Here is a 23,665-nt window from a genome sequence, read left to right on the forward strand (position 1 = left end):
CAAAATGCATTACCTCACATTTGTCCGGATTAAACTCCATCTGCCATTTCTCCGCCCAAGTCTCCAACCGATCTATATCCTGCGGTATCCTCTGACAATCCTCATCATTATCCGCAACTCCACCAACCTTTGTGTCATCCGCAAACTTACTAATCAGACCAGCTACATTTTCCTCCAAATCATTTATATATACTACAAACAGCAAAGGTCCTAGCACTGATCCCCGCGGAACACCACTAGTCACAACCCTCCATTCAGAAAAACACCCATCCACTGATACCCTCTGTCTTCTATGACCGAGCCAGTTCTGTATCCATCTTGCCAGCTCACCTCTGATCCCGTGTGACTTCACCTTTTGTACCAGTCTGCCATGCGGGACCTTGTCAAAGGCTTTACTAAAGTCCATACAGATAACATCCACTGCCCTTCCTTCATCAATCATCTTCGTCACTTCCTCAAAAAACTCAATCAAATTAGTAAGACACGACCTCCCCTTCACAAAACCATGCTGTCTCTCACTAATAAGTTCGTTTGTTTCCAAATGGGAGTAAATCCTGTCCCAAATAATCCTCTCTAATAGTTTCCCTACCACTGCCGTAAGGCTCACTGGTCTATAATTTCCTGGATTATCCTTGCCACCCTTCTTAAACAAAGGAACAACATTGGCTATTCTCCAGTCCTCTGGGACCTCACCTGTAGCCAATGAGGATGCAAAGATTTCTGTCAAGGCCCCAGCAATTTCCTCCCTTGCCTCCCTCAGTATTCTGGGGTAGATCCCATCAGGCCCTGGGGACTTATCTACCTTAATGCTTTGCAAGACACCCAACACCTCCTCCTTTTTGATAATGAGATGACTGAGACTATCTGCACTCCCTTTCCTAGGCTCATCATCCAGCTAGTCCTTCTCTTTGGTGAATACTGATGCAATGTACTCATTTAGCACCTCGCCCATTTCCTCTGGCTCCACACATAGATTCCCATCTCTGTCCTTGGGTAGGCCAACCCTTTCCCTGGTTACCCTCTTGCTCTTTATATATAATAAGCCTTGTTATAAAAAGCCTTGGGATTTTCATTAATCCTGTTTGCCAATGACTTTTCATGACCCCTTTTAGCCCTCCTAACTCCTTGCTTAAGTTCCTTCCTACTGTCTTTATATTCCTCAAGGGATTCGTCTGTTCCTAGCCTTCCAGCCCTTACAAATGCTTCCTTTTTCTTTTTGACTAGGCTCACAATATCCCACGTTATCCAAGCTTCCCGAAACTTGCCAAACTTGTCCTTCTTCCTCACAGGAACATGCTGGTCCTGGATTCTAATCAGCTGGCGTTTGAAAGACTCCCACATGTCAGATGTTGATTTACCCTCAAACAGCTGCCCCCAATCTAAATTCTTCAGTTCCTGCCTAATATTGTTACAATTAGCCTTCCCCCAATTTAGCACCTTCACCCGAGGACTACTCTTATCCTTATCCACAAGTACCTTAAAACTTATGGAATTATGGTCACTGCTCCCGAAATGCTCCCCCACTGAAACTTTGACCACATGGCCGGGCTCATTCCCCAATACCAAGTACAGAATGGCCCCATCCCTAGTTGGACTATCTACATACTGTTTCAAGAAGCCCTCCTGGATGCTCCTTACAAATTCTGCCACATCCAAGCCCTTAGCACTAAGTGAGTCCCAGTCAATATAGGGGAAGTTAAAATCACCCACCACCACAACCCTGTTACCTTTACATCTTTCCAAAATCTGTCTACATATCTGCTCCTCTACCTCCCGCTGGCTGTTGGGAGGCCTGTAGTAAACCCCCAACATCGTGACTGCACCCTTCCTATTCCTGAGCTCTACCCATATTGCCTCGCTGCATGACCCCTCTGAGGTGTCCTCCCGCAGTACAGCTGTGATATTCTCCTTAACCAGTAATGCAACTCCCCCACCCCTTTTACATCCCCCTCTATCCCACCTGAAGCTTCTAAAGCCTGGAACATTTAGCTGCCAATCCTGCCCTTCCCTCAACCAAGTCTCTGTAATAGCAACAACATCATATTTCCAAGTACTAATCCAAGCTCTAAGTTTATCTGCCTTACCTGTTATACATTTACTCCATGAAAGATTGACCACGCACAAGGTTGCAAGCATTTTACACTGCAGTCATACTGAGTGTTTAATGTCTTTTATATTATTTAAATCAATGGGGTAGATCTTAACTTGTTGCAATAGTGTAAAGGCAGGTGAAAGCGAGTTGGCAGCACATTAGACATCTCTCTTGAATTTTATTTCCATTGACTTTACTACCTCCAAGCTGGATTACTACATTGAACTCCTCAATGGACTTCAAAGTTCCACCCAAAACTCCACTGCCTGTATCCTATCCTACATTAAGTCCAACCACCCACGCCCACCCCCGCCCCCTTACCCCACCACCACTAATATTTTCTGCTCTTGCCAACTTCCAGTGGCCCACCCTTCCACAGTGCATTGAACTAAAAAAACCTTATCTCCTTCTACAAATTCTCCACAGCCTGAATCCCTTCCAAATCAACATTCTCCTCCAGCCTTACAGGTCAGCAGACACCCTCCACTCTTCTGATTGTGGTCTCTTTTGCATGCTCTCCCCTGTTCCACTTTCGACCACAGAACCTTTAGTCCCATACGCTAGAACGTCTTCCCTAAACTCCTTTGTCCTGATATCTCTCTCCCTTTCCTCAAAAGCCGCCTTAGAACTAACATTTTGACAATACTTTCAGTCACCTTTGCTAACTTTTCTCCCAGCACGCTTATCTTTTTCCTTACCTATGCCCCCCCCACCCCACTCAACCACCCACCCCTCCCCCACCATCCTCCCTGAAGCATTTTGGGACATCTTTATTAAGTTAAAGATAATTCTATAAATCCAAGTTGCTGTTGAAGAGTGCAAACTTTTGGTAAGGAGGCTTTGAAAACAAATCCCATAAATGTGAAAAAATGGCCATTTAATAAAATGTGTACCTTTAAAAATCCTCTTGCCTGTATGCAATAATGTCTTCAATATGCACTTTCAGTGAGTAGAATTAATGTTGAAAGAAAAATTAAAAATTGTGGACGACTTTGCAATGATCTCATTACCATATATTATGCATGTCTAATAAAGTTCTTACATATTCTGCGTTAAGAAAATGGGGAACTGCACTTTACAAATGTGAATCCAGAGAGATCAGTAAGTCCCAATTTTCCAAACCCCTCTAACTCATTTTGTTCTGGAAGGACCATTCCTGAAGAATAGAAATATTTTAATATTAAAGGGGAGTCTAGGGGGGTGGTTTCTTTAGACAGAATATGGAATATCGTTGAAAATAAGTCAATATATTCGATTTCCTCCCGGGGTTGATAAACATATATTACACCTGGTGGCTCATTAAAAAAAGGTGCTGACTTAATGGGTTGAATAGCCAATCTCTTTCATGTAACAGTCTATGATTGTCCAATCACAACTTGCTATATCATGCAAACAATCTTGAGAAAATTTAAGATAATTTACAAAGATTTCTGCTTAAACATGTGGAATTGTGACTTACTCTGATTGATGACATCATTTGCCATCGTTGAGTTTCCTGGACCAGCATAGCGGGGAAATCTTTCAGACGTTTGCAAACAGGACACAGGTGAGAGGTCCAGATTCAGCAAATTCTTTCCCTGGAGGTCAGGCGGGGACACACAATGGATCTCTTCTGCGTGGTCTGAAGGGGGACATTTAAACATTGTAAGTTCCAAGTTGCTAAGTTTCAGAAGATTAACTATAGGATTGATAACTGCTAAAACCAACAGCAATTAACTAAAAGAACTCTAGACAACTGTTGACCACAAAGGAGACAGATGGGAAGAATAATGGGAACAAAAAGTAGACATGACTGCTTTGAGGGTCAGGGTCGCAAAAATAGATAAAGAAAACATGCTGTTGAAAAAGGCATCTAGTGGAACAACGGTCACTGCTGTACCAGCACAATATGGGTAAACTGTCAAAAAGCTATATTAGTAATAAAAACAAGAAATGCTGGAATCACTCAGCAGGTCTGGCAGCATCTGTGGGAAGAGAAGCAGAGTGATTCCAGCATTTCTTGTTTTTATTTCAGATTTCCAGCATCCGCAGTATTTTGCTTTTATATTAGTAATATGGGCGGAGCCCAAGTGTACGTGCTCTGGCTGTGATTGGAGAAGTTTAAAAGATGCACTGTAAGCAATGTAACGCGAAGGATAAATATCACATGCATCTTTGTATCATTGGAGAAGTCTCCTGGCTTGACCAGTAGAGATTGTGTCCCCACAGGTGTAAAAATAAAGACTGCTTGGCAATTGAATCACAGACCTGAGGTGTCGAGTGATCATTTCAGTCATTCCACCTAACAGTCTGACAGGAAGATGGAAAGACTTTTCAAATATTATCTCATTCTGCATATTCAGGGTCACAACAAAGAATTTTAAAATTACTGTTATTTTACTTCCAGACACAGGGAACTAAATGATAGATAGACATGATTTATGAAATTTAGTCCTATAATATAACACTTTAGGCATGGGAGGATGGATTTGGGTATCAGCCTTGGCTCAGTGATGGTACTCTGAATCAGAAGATCAGGGGTTTTAGGCCCCACTACAGAGATTTGAGCACATAATCCAGGTTGATAATTCAATGCAGTATTGAAGGAGTGCTGCACTGTCTCAGGTGCAGTGTTTAGGATTAGATGTTAAACCAAGGCCCCACCTTCCCTGTAAAAGATTCCATGACACTGGCCAGACCAATATTTATCCCTCAACCGACACCATCAAAACCAGATTAACTGATGATTTATGATGTATATGGACTTTGTTGTGCATGAATTGGCTTTCACATCTGTCTTCATTACAACAGTGATGACACTTCAGAAGTACTTTCATGTCTGTAATGTCCTGTGGCCATGAAAGGTGCTATATAAATGCAAACTTTGTTTTAGCAAAATCATAAGTGTGTTTACAGTCTTATTGACTCTAACACACAGCAGAAATCTTCCCCTCCACCCTATGTTGTCATATTGTAGTGTGAAGAAAGGCATTTAAGCAGAAACTGTTATGTGTTTATCAGCTAAAATGGACCTAATTAGGTCAACAAGTTGTATTAAACAAAAAACAAAGTGCAAGAACAGAAAGGAAAGAATGGCATTTTTTGTAAGAGAAAGGATTGGACTGAGATTGACAGTTCTCTGTTTGACTGTAGACAAAGCTATGATTGATAGTTGAATGCAATGGATTAAAATGGGTTTGACAGCTGTTATGGTTGGGCTGATAAGTGGCACGTAGCATTCGCATCACACAAGTAACCAGGCAATGACCATCGCCAACAAGAGACAATCTAACCAACTCCCCTTGACATTCAATGCCATTACCATCGCTGAATTTCCCTCTATCAACATCCTGGGGGGTTACCATTGACCAGAAACTGAACTGGAGCAGCCATATAAATACTGTGGCTACAACAGAGGCTAGGAATTCTGCAGTGAGTAACTCACCTCCTGACTCCCCAGAGCCTGTCCACAAGGCACAAGTCAGGAGTGTGATGGAATGCTCTCCATTTGCCTGGATGGGTGCAGCTCCAACAACAGTCAAGAGCTTGACACCATCCAGGATAAAGCAGTCCGCTTGATTAGCACCCCATTTACCACGTTCAATATTCACTCCCTTCACCAATGACGCATAGTGGCAGCAGTGTGTACCATCTACAAGATGTACTGCAGCAACTCACCACGCTTCCTTCGATAGCACCTTTCAAACCAGCAACTTTTTCCGCCTAGAAGGACAGGGGCAGCAGACACGTGGGAACACCACCATCTGCATGTTCCCCTCCAAGTCACACACCGTCCCAACTTAGAACTATATCGTCGTTCCTTCACTGTCGCTGGCTCAAAATCCTGGAACTCCCTCCCTAACAGTGCTGTGAGAATACCCACACTAGGTGGACTGCAGTGGTTCAAGAAGGCAGCTCACCACCACCTTCTCAAGGGCAATTAGGGATAGGCAACAAATGCTACCCTAGACAGCGACACCCACATCCCATGAAACAAATACAAAAAAGCATGAACGAAGGTATAATTGACAGTTGTGTGTGCAGTGAATGAAAGAACTTTCACAATCTCAGGATGTCCCAAAGCTCTTCACTGCCAATGCAATACTTTTTGAAGTGTAGCCACTGTTATAATGTAGGAAACATGGCAGCCAATTTGCTCACAACAACATGCCACAAACAACAATATGATAATAATCAGATAATCCAATGAAAGGTCATTGAGCTGAAATGTTAACTCTGTTTCTCTCTCCACAGATGCTGCCTGACCTGCTGAGCATTTCCAGCACTTTGTTTTTATTTCAGATTGTCAGCATCTGCAGTATTTTGCTTTTGTACCACACATGCTGTTTTTAATGATGTTAGTTGCGAGATAAATATTCGCCAGCACACCGCGGAGAACTCTCCTGTTGTTCTTCAAGTATGTGCTATGGGATCTTTTATGGTCACCTGAGGGGAAGACAGGGCCTCGGTTTAACATCTCATCCAAAAGGTAGTACATTTATGTCAGTCTACATATTACCATCAAATCACTGGACTGGGCTTTGAAACTGCAACCTCTGACTCAAAGGCAAGAGTGTTACTGGCTGACCCCTATTATGGATTAGCAAATGATCGGCAATGCTGTGCTGTGGATTCAGCTAGTGTTAACAATATCAATCTGTGTAGTAGGCTGGACTGCCAGTTCTGGACTATGGACTATGTGCTACTGAGGGCCCTGTGTTATGGAGACCCCAGCTGATGTTTAATCTGATATTGACAGTGCACTATACTGAAATTGAAAGTGTGTTTTGTACTGCGATCTAGGTTAGCACAGAGTGCTCATTGTTTCCTAAACCACTCGATGGGGAACGGACATGGTTGGGTTGGTCATCCCTATTACAGGCAGTCCTTTGAAGCAGGCTGTAAAGCGGACGGCCGACCTGACACATTGGATTTCCAATGGGCAGGTTAGGTTAAAATTAGCCCCTCTGTTATATGCTGTGGAGACCCTTAATGACTAGGCTCAGATTGACATTCCTATATGTTGGCAGTCCCCTGCACACCTGAGGGCAAGACCCTCTGAAACCGAGCTTATTTTGACAATCATTAGTTACTTACCAAGTTGTAGCATCAGCCATTTCTGTAGTGGGTACAGAGCACAGTCACAGACCCAAGAATTTCCTTGCAGCCGAACCTCATGTATTTCTTCGAATTTCTCTAACAACTGGATAGTGACTATGGTCAGCTTGTTATTTTTTAGATCCAAAATCGACAACGCCTGCATATCACTGAGGAACCGAGGCGCCAAGTCCTTTATTCTGTTATTTTTCAGAATGAGGCTATGTAAACTTATAAGGCCTTTGAAGGCCATAGGGTGGAGCATATCAATCTTGCAGTTACTCAGATCCAACACCTTTAGCATCTTCAGGCTCATAAAGATCTCACGGTTCAGAGTTGGGATGTGATTATTGGAAAGATTGAGGAAGACCAGATTCCCGAGTGCCTGCAGTCTCCTACTGTTTTCTGGATCAGATGCATCCACTGAATTGTACGATAAATCCAAACAGGTTAAATTGGCAGGAAGATCTTTTGGCACTTTCGTAAGGTTCCTCCCAGTGCAATTTGCTGATTCCTGAGAATATATTCAAAATCTTAATTTCTATAAAAGTATTTCCACAATTGAAATTCAAATTTTCAAATCTGGTAAGATTAACTATAGAGTCATTTATATCGACCAGAAATTCTCTAGCTGATGTCCGAAAAGCAATTATATGATGCCTTAGTCTTTGCTACAGAGTTAAATAACCAGGTGATTGGAAACCACTTCACATTACCATATATTCATGACAGTAACAGTGTTGATTTGTTATCATGATCCTTTGTAAATTAACCTTATAGTGGCTCTGAAAATCCTTAGTCCCACCCCATCACTAGTCTATTCCTGACCCCATGGCTGTATCTGGGGTCAAGGCAGAGTCAACTCATTTATATTACAGCCACTGTCCTTGCCAATATGGGTACATCTTAGATCCCTGCTGGGAGAGGAGGTTGTGAAACTGGGAAACCATCTGGCCACTTGCCAGGACGTGCACATTGAAAGTGATCCACCCGCTTTATGAGGGGACCAATTAGGAAATGGCAATGGAGCACTTTGTGTGATCTTCCAACCAGGACCGTGGCCTGGAGACCCGAGTGACCCCTACTTCTACTCTTTTTAACGTAAGAGAAACTTGTCAACTTCCAAATCTGAGGCAAGGGTTTGTAGGTTTGGTGAGGGATTATAATCATCTATCCAGGTAAATTTGCCATTGATTAGTGATGCTCTGCAAACTGGATTCAACAGTCTGGATGACCACTTTCAACAACTTCAAATCATAGTGATAGGGAGACCAGGAAATTGTATACATTGACATCTAGTTTGTATGCTATATTCATAGACGGCTCTTCACTCTTCCTTTTAATCTCCATCTCAGTACCACATGCCTGCTTTCCTTTGAATTTCTTTCTCTTTGCCTTCCTCTCCACTCTAACCTCTCCCTCCATATATTCTCTCCTATCCATATTCGCAGTCATCCCTTCCTAACCTTGCCTTCTCCCCTGGTCTCTTTAGCTTCATGGTTTTTATCACAAACAAGTCTATCTCTAACCACTTCATTGTATCCATTGCCAGCAGCAACCCCCTACCCCCACGACCTTACAAGTCTGCTTTGGATGTTGTAAATGGTTCCCTATATTTTGTAAATGTCATCATCAGCCCCTCCTCAAAAATCCCACCCTCCATCCCTCCACTCTTGAGAACGACTGACCCATCTCCAACTTCACTTTCCTCTCCAAAGTCCTTGAACAAGTTTTTATCTTCCAAACTGATACCCAACATTCCCACACTCCAAGTTTGAATCAAGTTTCTGTCCCCGCTACACACATCCAGCCTTGGATGAACTGCTATTTCCTCCAGTTCAACATTAGAAAGATTAAAGATATTGTTTATTGTCACCAACTACAAACTGTGAACTCTTGGCATGAGTTCCATTCCCTTCCCCAGCTATTGTCTCTGACGAGCCTGGTTGGATCACATCCCAAGCTGAACTTCTAACCCCAAATTCTGTTCATCGCAGATGGAGTTTAAGAAGAAGTGAAGCTGGGTAGTGCAGAACAGACGGCCACCTACTTCCACCTCTGTATCACTCAACTCTACCTATACCTGATCCCATGTGCCACTGAAACTCGTATCCATGCCATCTTTTTGGTGAGACATTAAACCAAAGCCCTGTCTGATCTCTCAGGAGCATGTAAATGATCCCACGACACTATTCAAAGAAGAGCAAGGGAGTTCTCCTCAGTGTCTTGGTCAATATTTATTCCTCAAACAAGATCACTAGTAAAATGAAATATCTGGTTGATATATCATTGTTGATTGTAGGATTTTGCTATGATTACACTTAAAAATAAAGTACCTAATTGGTTGTAAAGCACTTTGGGGCATCCTAAGGTTGTGACTAGTGCTATATACTGCAAATTTTTTCTTTCACAAAACTAGATGGGCTGAATTTAGTTGTGCCGGCCGTTGTCCCAGTGCCAAGTCAAAAAGGCGAGGGGAACCCCTGCCTTGGCCTATTGGAGGCCCCTGACCCAGTGCATTTCAACAGCACTCAGGCACTTAAGTTTTACAGTCAATTACAACCTCATCGAAACTTTCCTTCCTTCCGACCCTGACTTGTACATCCCTCCATTTTACTGTGCCTTCACATACTGGAATTCCTTTCCTAAACTGCTCCATTTCTCCATCTCTCTGTCAAAGGAGGAGAAAAAGGTGGAGAGGCGGAAAGGTTTAGGAAGGTATTCTCCATAAGACCTACATTCTTAACCAGGTTTTTGATCACCTCTCCTAGAGGCCATAAAATTCGGCTACATAGCGCAGCTGATGCCACTGCTGCGGAAGCCCAAAACTTTGAAAATGTCGGCAGGAACACTTTCACTTTCAGTGTGGCCTGCATGATATGCCCTGCCCTGTATGCATGTGTGCCATGCGTGCATCAGAGGCATGCAAAGTGGGCGGATTGTGATTTTAAACAGCATCTAACACTGCTTGGTGCTCAATCTGGTCATTTGGAGTTCGCTAGACCAGTTAATGCCTTCTCTGAGATACTCACAACCCCCAACATTTAGGTGAGCGGCTTTTGAATTTTGTTTGTTAGTGCAAAGTTAGTGGAAATATTGTGGTAAATGTTATTAGAGGACTTGGAATGGTGTTGGACTTTGACAAGGAGGTCAGAGGAGTTGAAGGGCCTGTCAGAAGAAAACCTGCTTTCAATAGTGGGGGCTATAGCAGCAGTTCCTGTTGGGCTGCAGCTTGACTTGAAGACAGAGCAGAGGCAGCAGGGATGGGTAGCTGTGAGGAATGGGAGAAGGAGGACAGCTCCCAATAGAAGGGCCTACGCACCAAGGGTCTTTAGGGAGCACTTCATACCTCCACCTTAGCCAGGAGCAGTGGCTGAGGTGGCTACGCTTCACGAAGAAGGTGGTCACTGAACTGTGCCACCTACTGCAGCTGGGCCTGTAGCCGTACAGCAGGGCAAGGACGGCACTGCCAGTGGTTGTCAGGATCAATGAGGACCTCAATTTCTACAGAATGATCTACAGATCATTCCAGGTGAGAGAAGGCAGCATTTCCAACATTTCACAGTTTGCCATACATTGCTGACAGCAGCCCTGTACAGAAGAAGAAAGGACTTTGTTGTCTTCTCCTTTTCTAGAAAGAAGCAGGAGGAGTGAGCATGTGGCTTTGTCTGGATAACAGGATTCCCAATGGTGCAGGGTGCAATCGACTGCATGCACACGGCTCTCTGGGCCCCATATACCAATGGGATGATGAACTGCAACTGCAAGGGCTATCACTTCATAAACATATAAATGGTGTGTGACCCTGCCTAGAAGATCCTGTTATCCTGGCATTAGTCACAACGAACTCATCCTGCGGCAGTCAGGGGTACCCGCCATCTTTGTCCCATCACGACAAAACAAAGGCTGGTTGCTGGGTGACATGGGATACCCACTCTACACCTGGCTCATGACTCTCCTCCACCATTTGACTATGCAAGGCCAGTCCATTTATAATGAGAGCCTTGCAGCTGCCAGGAGTATCGTGGAGTAAACCATCAGTGTCCTAAACAATGGTTCTGCTGCCTGGTCTGCTTGGGGGGAGCCCTCTAGCACTCGCTGGAGCATGTCTCCAAGTTCATGGTGGTCTGCTGCGTTTTCCACAACCCCATTCACATGAGGGTGCAGCCTTCGAGGGGCACCTCGGGAGGAGGTGGAGCAGGAACACTTCAAAAAGTCTTGCGGGTGCCTTTGTCTCGCCTAATGTTCCTAGGCAGTACTACCCCAGTGGGTGCAGCATGGCTGGTGGAAGGCCGCTGACTTTCAGTGGGAAACAATGCCAGTGGCTTTGCAGGATGCCCTCTAGCAGTTCTGGGTCTGGAGGACCTTAGCATGGGTGGCAGCAGTCTGGGCTGGCTGGCTAAAGGCATCATAGAGTCATAGAATGGTTACAGTACAGAAGGAGGCCATTCGGCCCATTCTGTCCATGCAGCTCTCTACAAGAGCAACTCAACTAGTTCATTCCCCTTCCTTTTACTGTAGCCCCGCAATTTTTTTTTCTCTTCAGATGCTTATCCAATTCCTTTTTGAAAGCCCTGATTGTATCTGCCTCCACCACACTCTCAGATTCCGCATTCCAAATCCTAACCACTCGTTGTGGAAAAAAGCATTTCCTCACTTCGCCATTGGTTCTTTTGCCAATCACCTTAAACCAGTGTCCTCTGATTCTTGACCTTTCCGCCATTGGGAACAGTTTCTCTCTATCTACTCTGTTTGGAACGCTCAGAATTTTGAACACTTCTATCAAATCTCCTCTCAACCTTCTTTTCTCTAAGGAGAACAACCCCAACTTCTCCAATCTATCAACGCATCTCAAATCCCTCATCTCTGGAACCATTCTTGTAAATCCTTTCTGCACCATCTCTAAAGCCTTCACAATCTTCCTAAAGCGTGATGCCCAGAATTGGGCACAATACTCAAGTTGAGGCCGAACTAGAGTTTTGTAAATGTTCATTATAACTTCATTGCTTTTGTACTTTATGCCTCTATTTATAAAGCCCAGGATCCCGTGTACCTTTTTCACCACTTTCTTAACCTGCCCTTCAACCTACAATGATTTGTGCACATATACCTGCCGGTCAATCTGTTCCTGCACCCCCTTTAGAATTGTGCCCTTTATTTTATATTGCCTCTCCTCGTTCTTCCTACCAAAATGTATCACTTCATACCTCTCTGCATTAAATTTCATCTGCCACATGTCCGCCCATTCCACCAGCCTGCCTATGTCCTCAAAGTCTATCACTATCCTTCTCACAGTTCACTATACTTCCATATTTTGTGTCATCAGCAAATTTTGAAATTGTGCCCTGTACACCTAAGTCTAGGTCATTAATATAGATCAAGAAAAGCAGTGATTCTAGTACCGACCCATGGGGAAATCCCACTATATACCTTCCTCCAGTCCAATAAACAACCTTCACCACTACTCTCTACTTTCTCTCACTCAGCAGAGGCACTGGTGGAGTGGCAGTAGTGGGAGCATGAATGCTGCCATCCTGAGCGAGGGCACCAAGATCATGCACTATGGAGCCACTGTCACTCCCCCAGGGCAATGCCTCAGCAATCCTATTAATCTGTTGGAGCACATATTGCTGGACTGCTATGAGAGCCTGCAAGCCCCTTTGAGCACTGGTATCCACAGCCATGATAGCAGCAGTCTGAGTCTGTATCACACCAAACTGGGCTTGCATGGCAACAAGGATGGATATCTAGCCTCAGTCTGAGCTTCCACTGCAGTACTAAGACATTGAGTGGCTTCTGCCTGAGCTGCAATGGAAGCTGAGACATCAGCCATCAAACCTTGCAATGTTTTTGGTCCACAAGTGCTTTTGTGGAGTTGGCCACTACTTCCACATTGGAAAGGATGGGCTCCAAGCTCTGCGCAAAGCCCTGTGTCAAATTGATGCCCAACTCCTCCATGTTGCCTGACAGTGACAACAGGCCTCCCGATGCACCAAACATCTGTGCGTGCATTCCTGTCAGTGTTTGTCTGTACACCACCCTATTGAAGTCCTCAACTGAGTCCTCTGGAGTGGAACTCGTCTGCAACCTTATCCTCTGGTGAGCTGACACACGAGCTATCTTTTCCCCCTGGCAAAGCTGCAGCTAACTCATAACTCATCATTTGCAGTTTCCAACTTTATACGATGCACAATGCCAGTATCTGAGCTGGTGGCTGCAAGCATCAGGTCAAGTGATGGTGCTTCTTCATCAGAGAGTGTTACTCTCAGCCTTCATAGTGAGGTTGCACTGGTTGGCCAGGCAGCAAATCTTGGGTAATAAAAACAGAAAGTGCTGGAAATACTCAGCAGGGTTCTGATGAAAGGTCACAGACCTGAAATGTTAACTCTGCTTCTCTCTCCACAGATGCCGCCTGAACTGCTGAGTATTTCCAGCACTTTCTGTTTTTATTTCAGATTTCCAGCATCTGCAGTATTTTGCTTTTATTCTAGCAAATCTTGGGTATCTGAAAGCAAAAAGCAGAGGGAAATGATTGGGTTGAGGAAAGTGGAGAAAGGTGGAAAGCTAGAGATCTAGGGTCACACCATCTGCTCCTTGCACTTCATACCAAATAGTAGGATGATGGTGAAGTGGGAAGTGAGAAGGCCCATAAGGCAGGACCACGCCTTCATCCGGAATGTTCTTGGCGATGCTGGATGCAATGGCTTCAGTCACAGCCGGTCCCATGATGTGGAGCATCATCTCCTCCAAAGGGCTCAGGAGATGAAGGCATGGCTGCCCCACTTTGGTTCTCTGCTGCTACCTGCAGTTATTTGTAACCTTGCTTTGCAAGAGAGAGGGAAGAATATCAGTGAGTGTGTTGCAATGCCATAGTTGATTAGCTGGAGGTACATGGAAATTGCAGGAGGTAGTTGTAGGCTGGCAGCATTAGCAAGTGTGTGAGGGTGAGGTGGAGGAGCTGAATGTTAGGCATGAGTTCTGATTGGTGATGGGTGAGTGATGGGGCTGTGGTGCTTTGAGCAGCGTGAGAGGTTGGTGGTGCAGTGGGTAGAGATGTCATTGCAGATGCATTCACTGACATTGACACTGTGTCATTGAACATTTTCTAGAACTGCAGCCAGGTCCTTGGGACCAGACTCTGGGAATTGACCTCCCTGGTCAGTTGCTCCCATTCCCTTCATGGGATGTGCCTTGAGGGCCTCCTTACAACCTCCATCACTAATGTCTTTAGTGCCCCATCTGAGAAACTGTGAGCCCTCGCGTACTCTATTGTTCCATTACAAAGCCTTCCCGACACAATTCCAACAGCTGCTCTAGCCTGAGTGCATCTCAGGCGGCCTTTAAGGATTGCAGACTAGCTGTATGTCATGCTAGCCACACAAGCTGTTGGGGCCCCTGCTGAGCGTGTAGCCAGTCAGCAGTGCATTTTGCGCTGGTCTACCCGCTCCAATCATGTAGATGAGCAGGCAGTGAAAAGTTTGCATGCTGCCTGCCTCAATAGGACTGGGCACAGGGTAATTGCTCACTGTGATCCCTGTGCCTGATATTGGACCTAATCCAATCTTTTCCTCAATATCTCCTTCTTTGGCTCGGTTGTCCATTTTTTCTGATTATGCCTCTGCAACCATTTTCTATATTAAAGGCACAATAGTTGTTTTGTTCTTTACTGCTCTCAAGGTAAAACGAGGAGTAAGGGGAAATGAGGGAGCTAGTCAGTTACTTTCACCCAGCCCTTTGCAGGCAAGTCATGAACAATATCATCAAGAACCTGAGCATAGGACACAGTGTCCTCACTGCTGCTGAATGATGTAGGTGCAAGGAAATTCAAGTAATGGGCAGAAAAAAAGGGATGAAATAATAAAAAGACTAAAAATAAAACAATTATTTACTCAATATTACATGTAAAACATGTGGTATAAATACTACACTGTCTAGATGGGTAAGCCATGGGAATATAATTCTGACTTTGTGTTGCTGACCATAATCATATCAGTCATGTGTTATCAGATCAACCCATATGGACGATACAACATAAATTAATTTTCTATACAATATCCTTCACTAGTCAGCTCAAACTCCAAACAGCCACAGACTTCCAATGTGACTTACCTCATTGTGTATTTCACAGGTACTCATTGTATGTATAACAGCCACCAGGCATCCCATGGAGAACAGCACCAGGCCAACATAATGCTTCCCAATTATTGTCATGGTCTGTCACAGAATCTTTTCTATAAATTAATATTTTTACAAATTATATTAAAATACAAGTACCCATTATGTTCAATAATAAATCTGTGCATTAATAGCAATGTAATTATCTGATTATTGATAGTATAATCTGAGAATCAAAAATTAATAATTTCATTAATAATGTTAGAATCCATTTGGTGTAAAATGATTGTTGCAAAGCTAATGTCAGTATTAATGATGGTTAAATGTATGTCAGTATCATCTCACTAATACTCTTTATCTGAATGTTACTCATGTTGTAATAATCTGTATATTAGCAATACTGTAGTAATCTATTCACTGTTAACTGTTAACAATCTAATAATCAGAGGAATAAAGTAGTGATTTACAGTAAAAAAAATTATGATGTAACTTGACTGATAACAATACTCTCATCTGATTACTAAAATTCTCAATTGACATTAATATTGAAATAAATCAATATTAATAATAGTTTGATCTGAGTTTTACCAATAATGCTGCAGTGATCTAAGTATTAGATGGTGTGTATTTGCTAGTATTAGAAAATGGGCCTCTAAAGAACTAAACTTCCTTTCCTGCCTGTTCTTTAGAAAATAAAGTGTGTTTGGTAATGGTCACAAAGTGGTAGATACATTGTTTAAACACAGTCCTGATATGGAAAGCAGCCAAACGAGCTCTTAAATGTTATTCCAGTGCTCTGCTGGTTAGATCTTACAGTCGCCTGGGGGTCAGAGCCAGAACCTTCAACGTCCAAACAGTAAATAAATGATCACGGCACAGCTTTCCTCATGGGGGGAGGGGAGGAAGAACACAACCATTGTTCTGCAGAAACAATCTGCAGAAACAATATGCAATATAAATTTGGCACTTCCTCCTACTTTGTACTTTGTAGTTCAAGACATTATTATTAAACATCACTATAAACATAGGAGCCATTTGCAGCATCTGTCAACTGACATTGCCATTTATCTGCAATTCCAGACTGTTAACCATTGAGTGTCCATTAGTCCCGTGCCAGGGATCGTTTGCGGCAATCTCAGGTTGTCAGCTATTTGCAATTCTTGTAGCTGTGAAGGTCACTGTGACCCTTAACTTTTAAGCAATAGGCTCCTTTCAGGTTGCAGGGGGTGACAACAACATCTCCCAGTTTGCTGTGCACTGCTGTATCTGAGACACCACAGAGGCTCTGTACTCCAAGAGGAACACTTACATCACCTACCAAATGGCCAGACCAAAGCAGGATGAGGGAGCACTAGGCTTTGCCTACGTTGCAAGCTTGCCTGGAAAACAAAGTACCATTGACTATACCCATATTGTCTTGGGTGCACCCCATCACCATCCTAGCATCCTTGAATAGAAAAGGATTCCATTCCCTCAATGTCCAGCTTGTCTGTGAATATAGGCAGCCTGTAATGCAGGTCTGTGGCCAGCAGTCATGATTAATTCATCCCGTGCCGTCATTATTCCAACCAGGATGTCAGGTCACAGGCTGCCTACTGGGCAAGAAGAGGTATCCCAGCCTTGAAATTTCTGTCTGTGTGCTGCATGCTGCATAACATCACAATAATGAGGGACCAGCCCTCACCACCATCTGGGCAACAAGAAATGCAGGAAGAGAAGGAGTCGGTACACCAATGCCACTAGCTGCCAGAACTCATCAAAGATCTCTCTCCCATCCCCAATGGTCCCATGCTCCTCATCACTACCGCCCTTACTATCACCATCCAATTGTCATCCTTCAGTCTGGCCTGCTGGGTCTTGCCCTCACTTCACTACAAATATTAACACCAACAACAAATTCAGGAAAACAAGTTACTCAATTCCATCTGTGTATAATATTTAACAAGACTGGCTAAGCATCGCCCTTGTGCAAACCCAAATCTTGTGTTGTCCTTTATCCATCCAATCTGATTTTCATTGCTCCACCATTGACAGTCAGGCCTCCAGCTGTCTGGGTCCTCTTCTCTGGAATTCCTCCCTAAACCTCTGCACCTTACCTCTTCTAAGATACTCCTTAAAATCTACGGGCGCGAAATTCAGATCCGTAGTGACACTGGAGACGCATTACGAAAACAAATTGCCCAACTGGGGGTGCCCGCTGAGTTGCCAGCTGATTTCAGCATGTCCACATGGCACACTGACTTGAGAAGGGTTCTTGCATGGGCATCCTGTGCATGCGCCAGAAACAACAGAACGCGTCCTATCGTGACATCATACAGCCCTACCGGCTGAATGCAATGCCCAACTGCCAAATTTGGACCATGCAGGTTCATGAAACGAATTTGCTTGTCACTCACCAAAGATCAAGGGTTCAGCTGCAAATTGAGCCTTCCGCCAGTGCTATTTAAAGGGCCAGTCAACAAGTTGCAGGTGAGTGCTTTTGACTTACTTTTGTTTAGACTTAGTTTTTCGAAGCACTGTGCTGTGTTTTTGGAGTTAGTTTTTGAGAGTTGGTGCTCACAGTCAGGGAGGACAGAGAAATACCTGATCCAGATATGGGCCTGTAGTTGTAATGCCTCTTGGCCTGCAACATGATCAGGAGATGGAGCAGAGAATGCAGAAAGGGGAACTCCATGAATAGGGAGGTGGAGGACAGCTTTCCATTGAAGGCCCTACCCACCAAGGGTTTCTCAAGAGCACTTTTTATACCTACACCTAAAGGTCTGCTACCCGACCCGAACCCGACGGGACCCGATGACATGTGTCAGGGTTGGGTCGGGAGGCTCTTCCGGGTCCGACTTTCGGGCTCGGGTCGGATTGGGCCGGGTCCGGGTCAGACACGTACAGTACATATTGCTCTGCTGGGTGGTTGAGTTTAGTAAGTGTCAAAAGTTGGGAAGCCTACCTGAACTGGGAGATCGGGACGTCAAGGAGGGAAACTCTGAGTCTGCACAGTGAGCGTCTCTGTGACATCATTGCGCTCATGCTGCAACTTCCTGCAGATTCGGAATCGCAAGGTAGGTAAAGTGAACCTTCCGGTGGTCGGGTCGAGCTTGGATCAGGTCGGGTCGGGTCAGGCTTGGGTCGGGTTGGGTCGGGCGCGGAAAAAATGGATGGACTCGGGCCGGGTCGGGCTCGGGTCCGATGTGGTTCGTTTCAGGTTTTTTTTTCCTGACCTGAGCAGGCCTTTACCTACACCTGACCCAGTAGCAGTACCTGAGGTGACTCTGGTCACTGAACTGTGCCATCTCTTTCATCTCAACCTGGAGCCTCACAGCAGAGTGAGGACAACCCTGCCAGTGGCCCAGTTTTTATGCCTCTGGGTCCATCCAGGCAGGAACATGAGACAGCACCAATATTTCCCTGTATTCCCATCCACTGCAGCATCTGGGAGGTCATGGAAGACATATACTCCAAAGAGGACAGTTTGAACTCTTTTCACTGAGGAGGGGCAAGCAGGTTGAAAGAGCACATGGCTTAGCCAGGATTGTGGGATTTGCAATGCTACAGGAGGTCATCAGCTGCACACACATGGCTTTGTGGCCCTCCATGTCAACAGGGAGAGGTACAAGAACCACCAGGGCTTCCATTCCATAAATGTGCAGTTGGTGTGCGACCATGCCAAGACCATCATTATGGTGAATACCCAGTATCCTGGAAGCAGCCCTGATGCACTCATCCTGTGCCAGCCAGCCCTACCCACTGTCTTTCACCAATCTAGAGGAACCAGGGTACTCAGGGACAAGGACTACTCCTTCTGTACATGGCTGATGACCTCCTCCACCAACCCACCATGCAAGCAGAGTGGGCCTACGAAAGAGCCACTCAGAGATCATTGAGCAGTCAATCAACCTTCTCAAACAGCAGTTCCACTGCCTTGACTGCTCAAGGGGAGAACTGCAGTACACGCCAGTGCGAGTCTCAAAGTTCGCGGAGGTCTGCTGTGTCCTCCACAATCTCGCCATTATGAGGATGCAGCCATTATCGCCAGGAATCCAGAGGCCAACTCAAGAGGAGGCAGGGAGGCATCCTTGACCCATTTTAACTGGACAGGCTGTGAGAGCAATGGATTATCAGGCTCTGATTTCAGTGATACAACTTCCCCAGACCAATGTGGAGCCATCATTGCCCATTGTTACATCCATTCGAGGCGCCCCTCACAGCGCCACTACTCAACATAAAAGGCACGAACAAAAAGCTTTACATTATAACTCCATCCAACGAAATATAAAATTATACAAACAGAAATGAACTACTCACCCTACTACATTCCCTTAGTGCCTCTCTTGCAGGTGTCTTTGCCTGTCCTAGCACTCCTATGCAGAGCAACCCCAGTGGCTGCAGCATGGCTGGTGGCTGACTCTCACTGGGGTAGACTGCATTTGGCCTTGCAGGTCGACCTCTAGCAACTCTCGCCCTAGAAGGCCCTGCTTCAGACAGCACCACTTCGCAAGGGTGGTAGCAGTCTGGGCTAGCTGGCTGGTAGGAACCAGCAAGGACACTGGTGGAGCAGCAAAGGCGGGAGCATAAATGCTGTCATCCTGAGAGAGGACAATAGGTTCGTGCACCACTCCCTTGGGGCGGTAATCTGCTTGAGGACAGATTGATGGACTGCTGTGAGAGCCTGCATGTCTATTTAGCACAAAGATCTGCACCCAATATGGCACCAGTCTGAGCCAGCATGGCAGCAAGCATGGGTCTCATGACTCTGTCTGAGCTTGCACTGCAGCACTGAGAGGTTGGATGGCTTCCCTTTGTGGACATTGAGACAGACACAAGACATCTATCACAGCTGTATCTGCTATTGCAGTCTTGGAGTTGGCCATCACTTATTCACTGGAAAGGATGGGCTCCAAGTTCTGCACAAAGCCCTGAGCCAAGTTGGAGCTGGATTTCTCCATGCTCCTTACAATGACAGGATGCTCTGTGGTAGGCCGGCCAATGCACCAAGCATCTCGGTGTGCATACCCATCAGCCTTCTCCTGTATTCTGCCTCTGAAGTCCTCATCTGAGTCCCCTGCAGAAGAACTCGTCTACATCTTCACTGTCCGGCGAGCTGGCACACAAGCTGCCATTTCCTTCTGGCCTGGTTGCAGCCCAATTGTGTCCAGTGACTCACCATGTGCAGATCCTAACTCTATACTAGCCTCTAAGCTACACAAAGTGCCAACATCTGAGCTGGTGGCTGCCTGTGTCAGATCAAGTGACAGTGCTTCTCATCACTTGCTCTCTCTCTTCCTCATGGGTGAGTTCTTAGGCGTCTGAAAGCATAAAAGCTGAAGGCAAAGATTGGGGTGAGGGAAAAGAATGGGAAGAAATGCAGGAGGCCTGTGTTCATACAGAATTCCCAGCCTCTGACCTGCTCTTATAGCCACAGTATTTATATGGCTGGTCCAGTTACATTTCTGGTCAATTGTAACCCCCCCACCCCAGGATGTTGATGGTGGAGGCTTCAGTGATGGCAATGCCGTTGAACATCAAAGGGACATGGTTAGATTCTTTTTTGTTGGAGATCATCATTGCCTGGTGTGGATATAATTTGCCACTTATCAGCCCCATCTTGAATGTTGTCCAGATCTTGCTGCATGTGGACGTGGAATGCCCCAGTACCTGAGGGACTGTGAATTGTACTAAGCACTGTGCAATCATCAGTGAACATCACCACTTCTGACCTTCTGATGGAGGGATGATCATTGATGAAGCAGCTGAAGATGGTTGGGCCTAGGGTACTACCCTGAGGTACTCCTGCAGCGATGTCCTGGGGCTGAGATGATTGGCCTCCAACAACCATGGCCATCTTCCTTGGTGTTAGGTATGACTCCAACCAGTGGAGAGTTTTCCTGCTGATTTCCATTGACTTCAATTTTGCAAGGGATCCTTGATGCCACACTCCGTCAAATGTTTCCTTGATGTCAAGGGCAGTCACTCTCACCTCACATCTGGAGCTCAATTCTATTATCCATGTTTGGACCAAGGCTATAATGTGGTCAGGAGCCTAGTGCCCCTGGTGGAACCCAAACTGAGCATCGATGAGCAGGTTATTGCTGAGTAAGTGCTATTTGATAGTACTGTCGACGTCACTTTCCATCACTTTGCTGATGATCGAGAGTAGTCTGATGGGGTGGGGGTTGGCTGGGGGGATTTGTCCTGTTTTTTGTGCACAGCTCATCCTAGGCAATTTTCCACATTGCCGGGTAGATGCCAGTGTTGTAGCTGTACTGGAAAAGCTTGGCTAGGGGCACAGCTAGTTCTGAAGCAGAAGTCTTCAGTACTATTGCTGTGATGTTGTCAGGGCCCATAGCCTTTGCTGTATCAAGTGGAGTAAATTGAATTGGCTAAGGACTAGCATCTGTGATGCTGAGGAACTCAGGAAGAGGCTGATATGGATCATCCACTCGGTACTTCTGACTGAAGATGGTTGCAAATGCTTCAGCCTTGTCTTTTGCTTTGATGTGCTGGGCTCTCCCATCATTGAGGGTGGGAAGTTTTTGGAGCCTCCTCCTCTGGTTGGTTGTTTAATTGTTCACTACCATTCACGATTGGATGTGGCAGGACTGCAGAGCTTTGATCTGACCTGTTGATTGTGGGATCACTTTGCTTTGTTTATCGTATGCTGCATCTGCTCTTTAGCATGCATGTAGTCCTGTGGTTGTAGCTTCACCAGGTTGGCATCTCATCTTTAGGTATGCCTGGTGCTGCTCTTGGCATGATCTGCTGCACTCCTCATTGAACCAGGTTTGATCCCTTGGCTTGATGGTAATGGTAGAGTGAGGGATATGCCAGGAAAGAGATTACAGATTGTGGTCTCTCTTGTTTCTTTCCCCCCCCCCCTTTCCTTTGCTTTCAAACGGCAGCTATTCATGATCCTGCCATTCACACTTCTCTTGACACATTTTTTATTTCTTTACTTGTGTCATTAACACTCCCTTTGGCTTTGTACCATGAAACCTTTTTTCATTTAATCTCTCCTGCCCTCCAGCCTATCACAGATCTTCACTTTTGTTCTTCCCATCCTCTTCCTTTTTATTTGCTCAAAATCTATTACATCTCTAACTTTTCCCAGTTCTGATGAAAGGCCACAAAGCTGAAATGTGAACTCTGTTTCTCTCTCCACAGATGCTGCCAGACCTGCTGAGTGGGCTGGATTTTGTTTTAAAGATGGGGGTCCCAGTGGCGGGCTGGATGTTTGGGGAGACTCCGCCTTGGCCCTCCATCAAACCCCCTTTGCAATTCCACGGCAGGCAAGCAATTAACTGCTCACCGTCAGCAACGCCATCCCTCCAAGAGCTGCCAGACAATGAAAGTGGCCACTGCCAGTACTGTAGGAGGCTCTGCAGCATCAAGGAGAGAGAGAAAACCCCGGGAGTGGTAAGTGAGGTCGGGGTCACCGGAGCTATTCAGGCAGGCCTAGGCGATGGGGTGAGGGGTGGGATTAGTGAGGGTGTGGGTTGCAATCACTGCCGGAGTGTCCCTCTGAGGACCCTGGATTGCTCCCAAAGGAGAGACTGCCTCCTGACCTCGCTAGGAGGCCGCCAGGTTTTGCATGGCATCATCTCTTTGTGGTCTCAGGCCCCTCCGCCTTCTATTGAATTGAGGTGGAGGTGGGAAGAGGCCCTGAAGTGGCCATTAATTGGCCATTAATTGGCCACTTAAGAGCCTCAATTGGCCCAGGGCAGGAAGGTTGCTATGCCTTCTGACACAATTTTATGAGGCCTCCCAACCCCCTCCACTCCCATCCCAAGGAGGCCCATAAAATTCAGCCCAGTATTTCCAGCATTTTCTGTTTTTATTCCCCTTTCAAAGGTGCTGGTTGCCTTTAACTGGTGTCAATAAAGCCCAATTTCCCGCACTCCTAAACAGGCATATAATAAGCTGGCAGCACCAATTTAACATGGCCCCTGCGACCAAGTGAACAAACAGTTGCAGCCCATGATCCTGCCTCAGTGCACCCATTCTCGGTGTGTTACGACCGAGGAGTGAGCAATGCACTGTCAAGTCAGTCCCATCACTCCACAGGTCGCAGCATATTATTAAAGTTTTCCCACCCAACAGGAAAACAGCCAAATTTAACACTCTAGTAACTCCCAGAATAAAGCAGACCAAACCAGGTTATCTTTAGTCAACAACCAATTAACTATTTATTAAAACTAAATCTTAAACACTATTAAGCTAAGGTTATGTCTAAAGACCTTATAACTTCTTATTTTAATCTAACTTCCCCATTCACACAGATACATTCAAAACTAACAATTAACCAGTTTTAAAAGTGGTGTGTTTAAAAATTAGCTGTTTCTTAAGAATAAATAAATAACTCTTTGTGGGTTACATTCCTGATGGGTGAGG

At 45.3% G+C, this 23,665-nt stretch overlaps 1 protein-coding gene across 3 annotated transcripts in view; it reads right to left on the reverse strand.

Moving 5' to 3' along the window:
• The window catches only part of c8h1orf210 (chromosome 8 C1orf210 homolog), a 39,899-nt gene that overhangs the window by 14,708 nt on the left and 1,526 nt on the right, over positions 1–23,665 (reverse strand). For all 3 annotated transcript variants that reach the window (XM_068036886.1, XM_068036887.1, XM_068036885.1), the window contains 3 exons: positions 15,278–15,399; positions 7,169–7,682; positions 3,552–3,713 (listed from right to left, as the gene is read on the reverse strand). In XM_068036886.1, the coding sequence (XP_067892987.1) occupies positions 3,552–3,713; positions 7,169–7,682; positions 15,278–15,379 (778 nt within the window). In that variant the 5' untranslated portion in view covers positions 15,380–15,399. The remainder of the gene's footprint in view (positions 1–3,551; positions 3,714–7,168; positions 7,683–15,277; positions 15,400–23,665) is intronic.

Source organism: Heterodontus francisci, chromosome 8 (genome assembly GCF_036365525.1).
Source record: "Heterodontus francisci isolate sHetFra1 chromosome 8, sHetFra1.hap1, whole genome shotgun sequence".
Classification (NCBI taxonomy): domain Eukaryota; kingdom Metazoa; phylum Chordata; class Chondrichthyes; order Heterodontiformes; family Heterodontidae; genus Heterodontus; species Heterodontus francisci.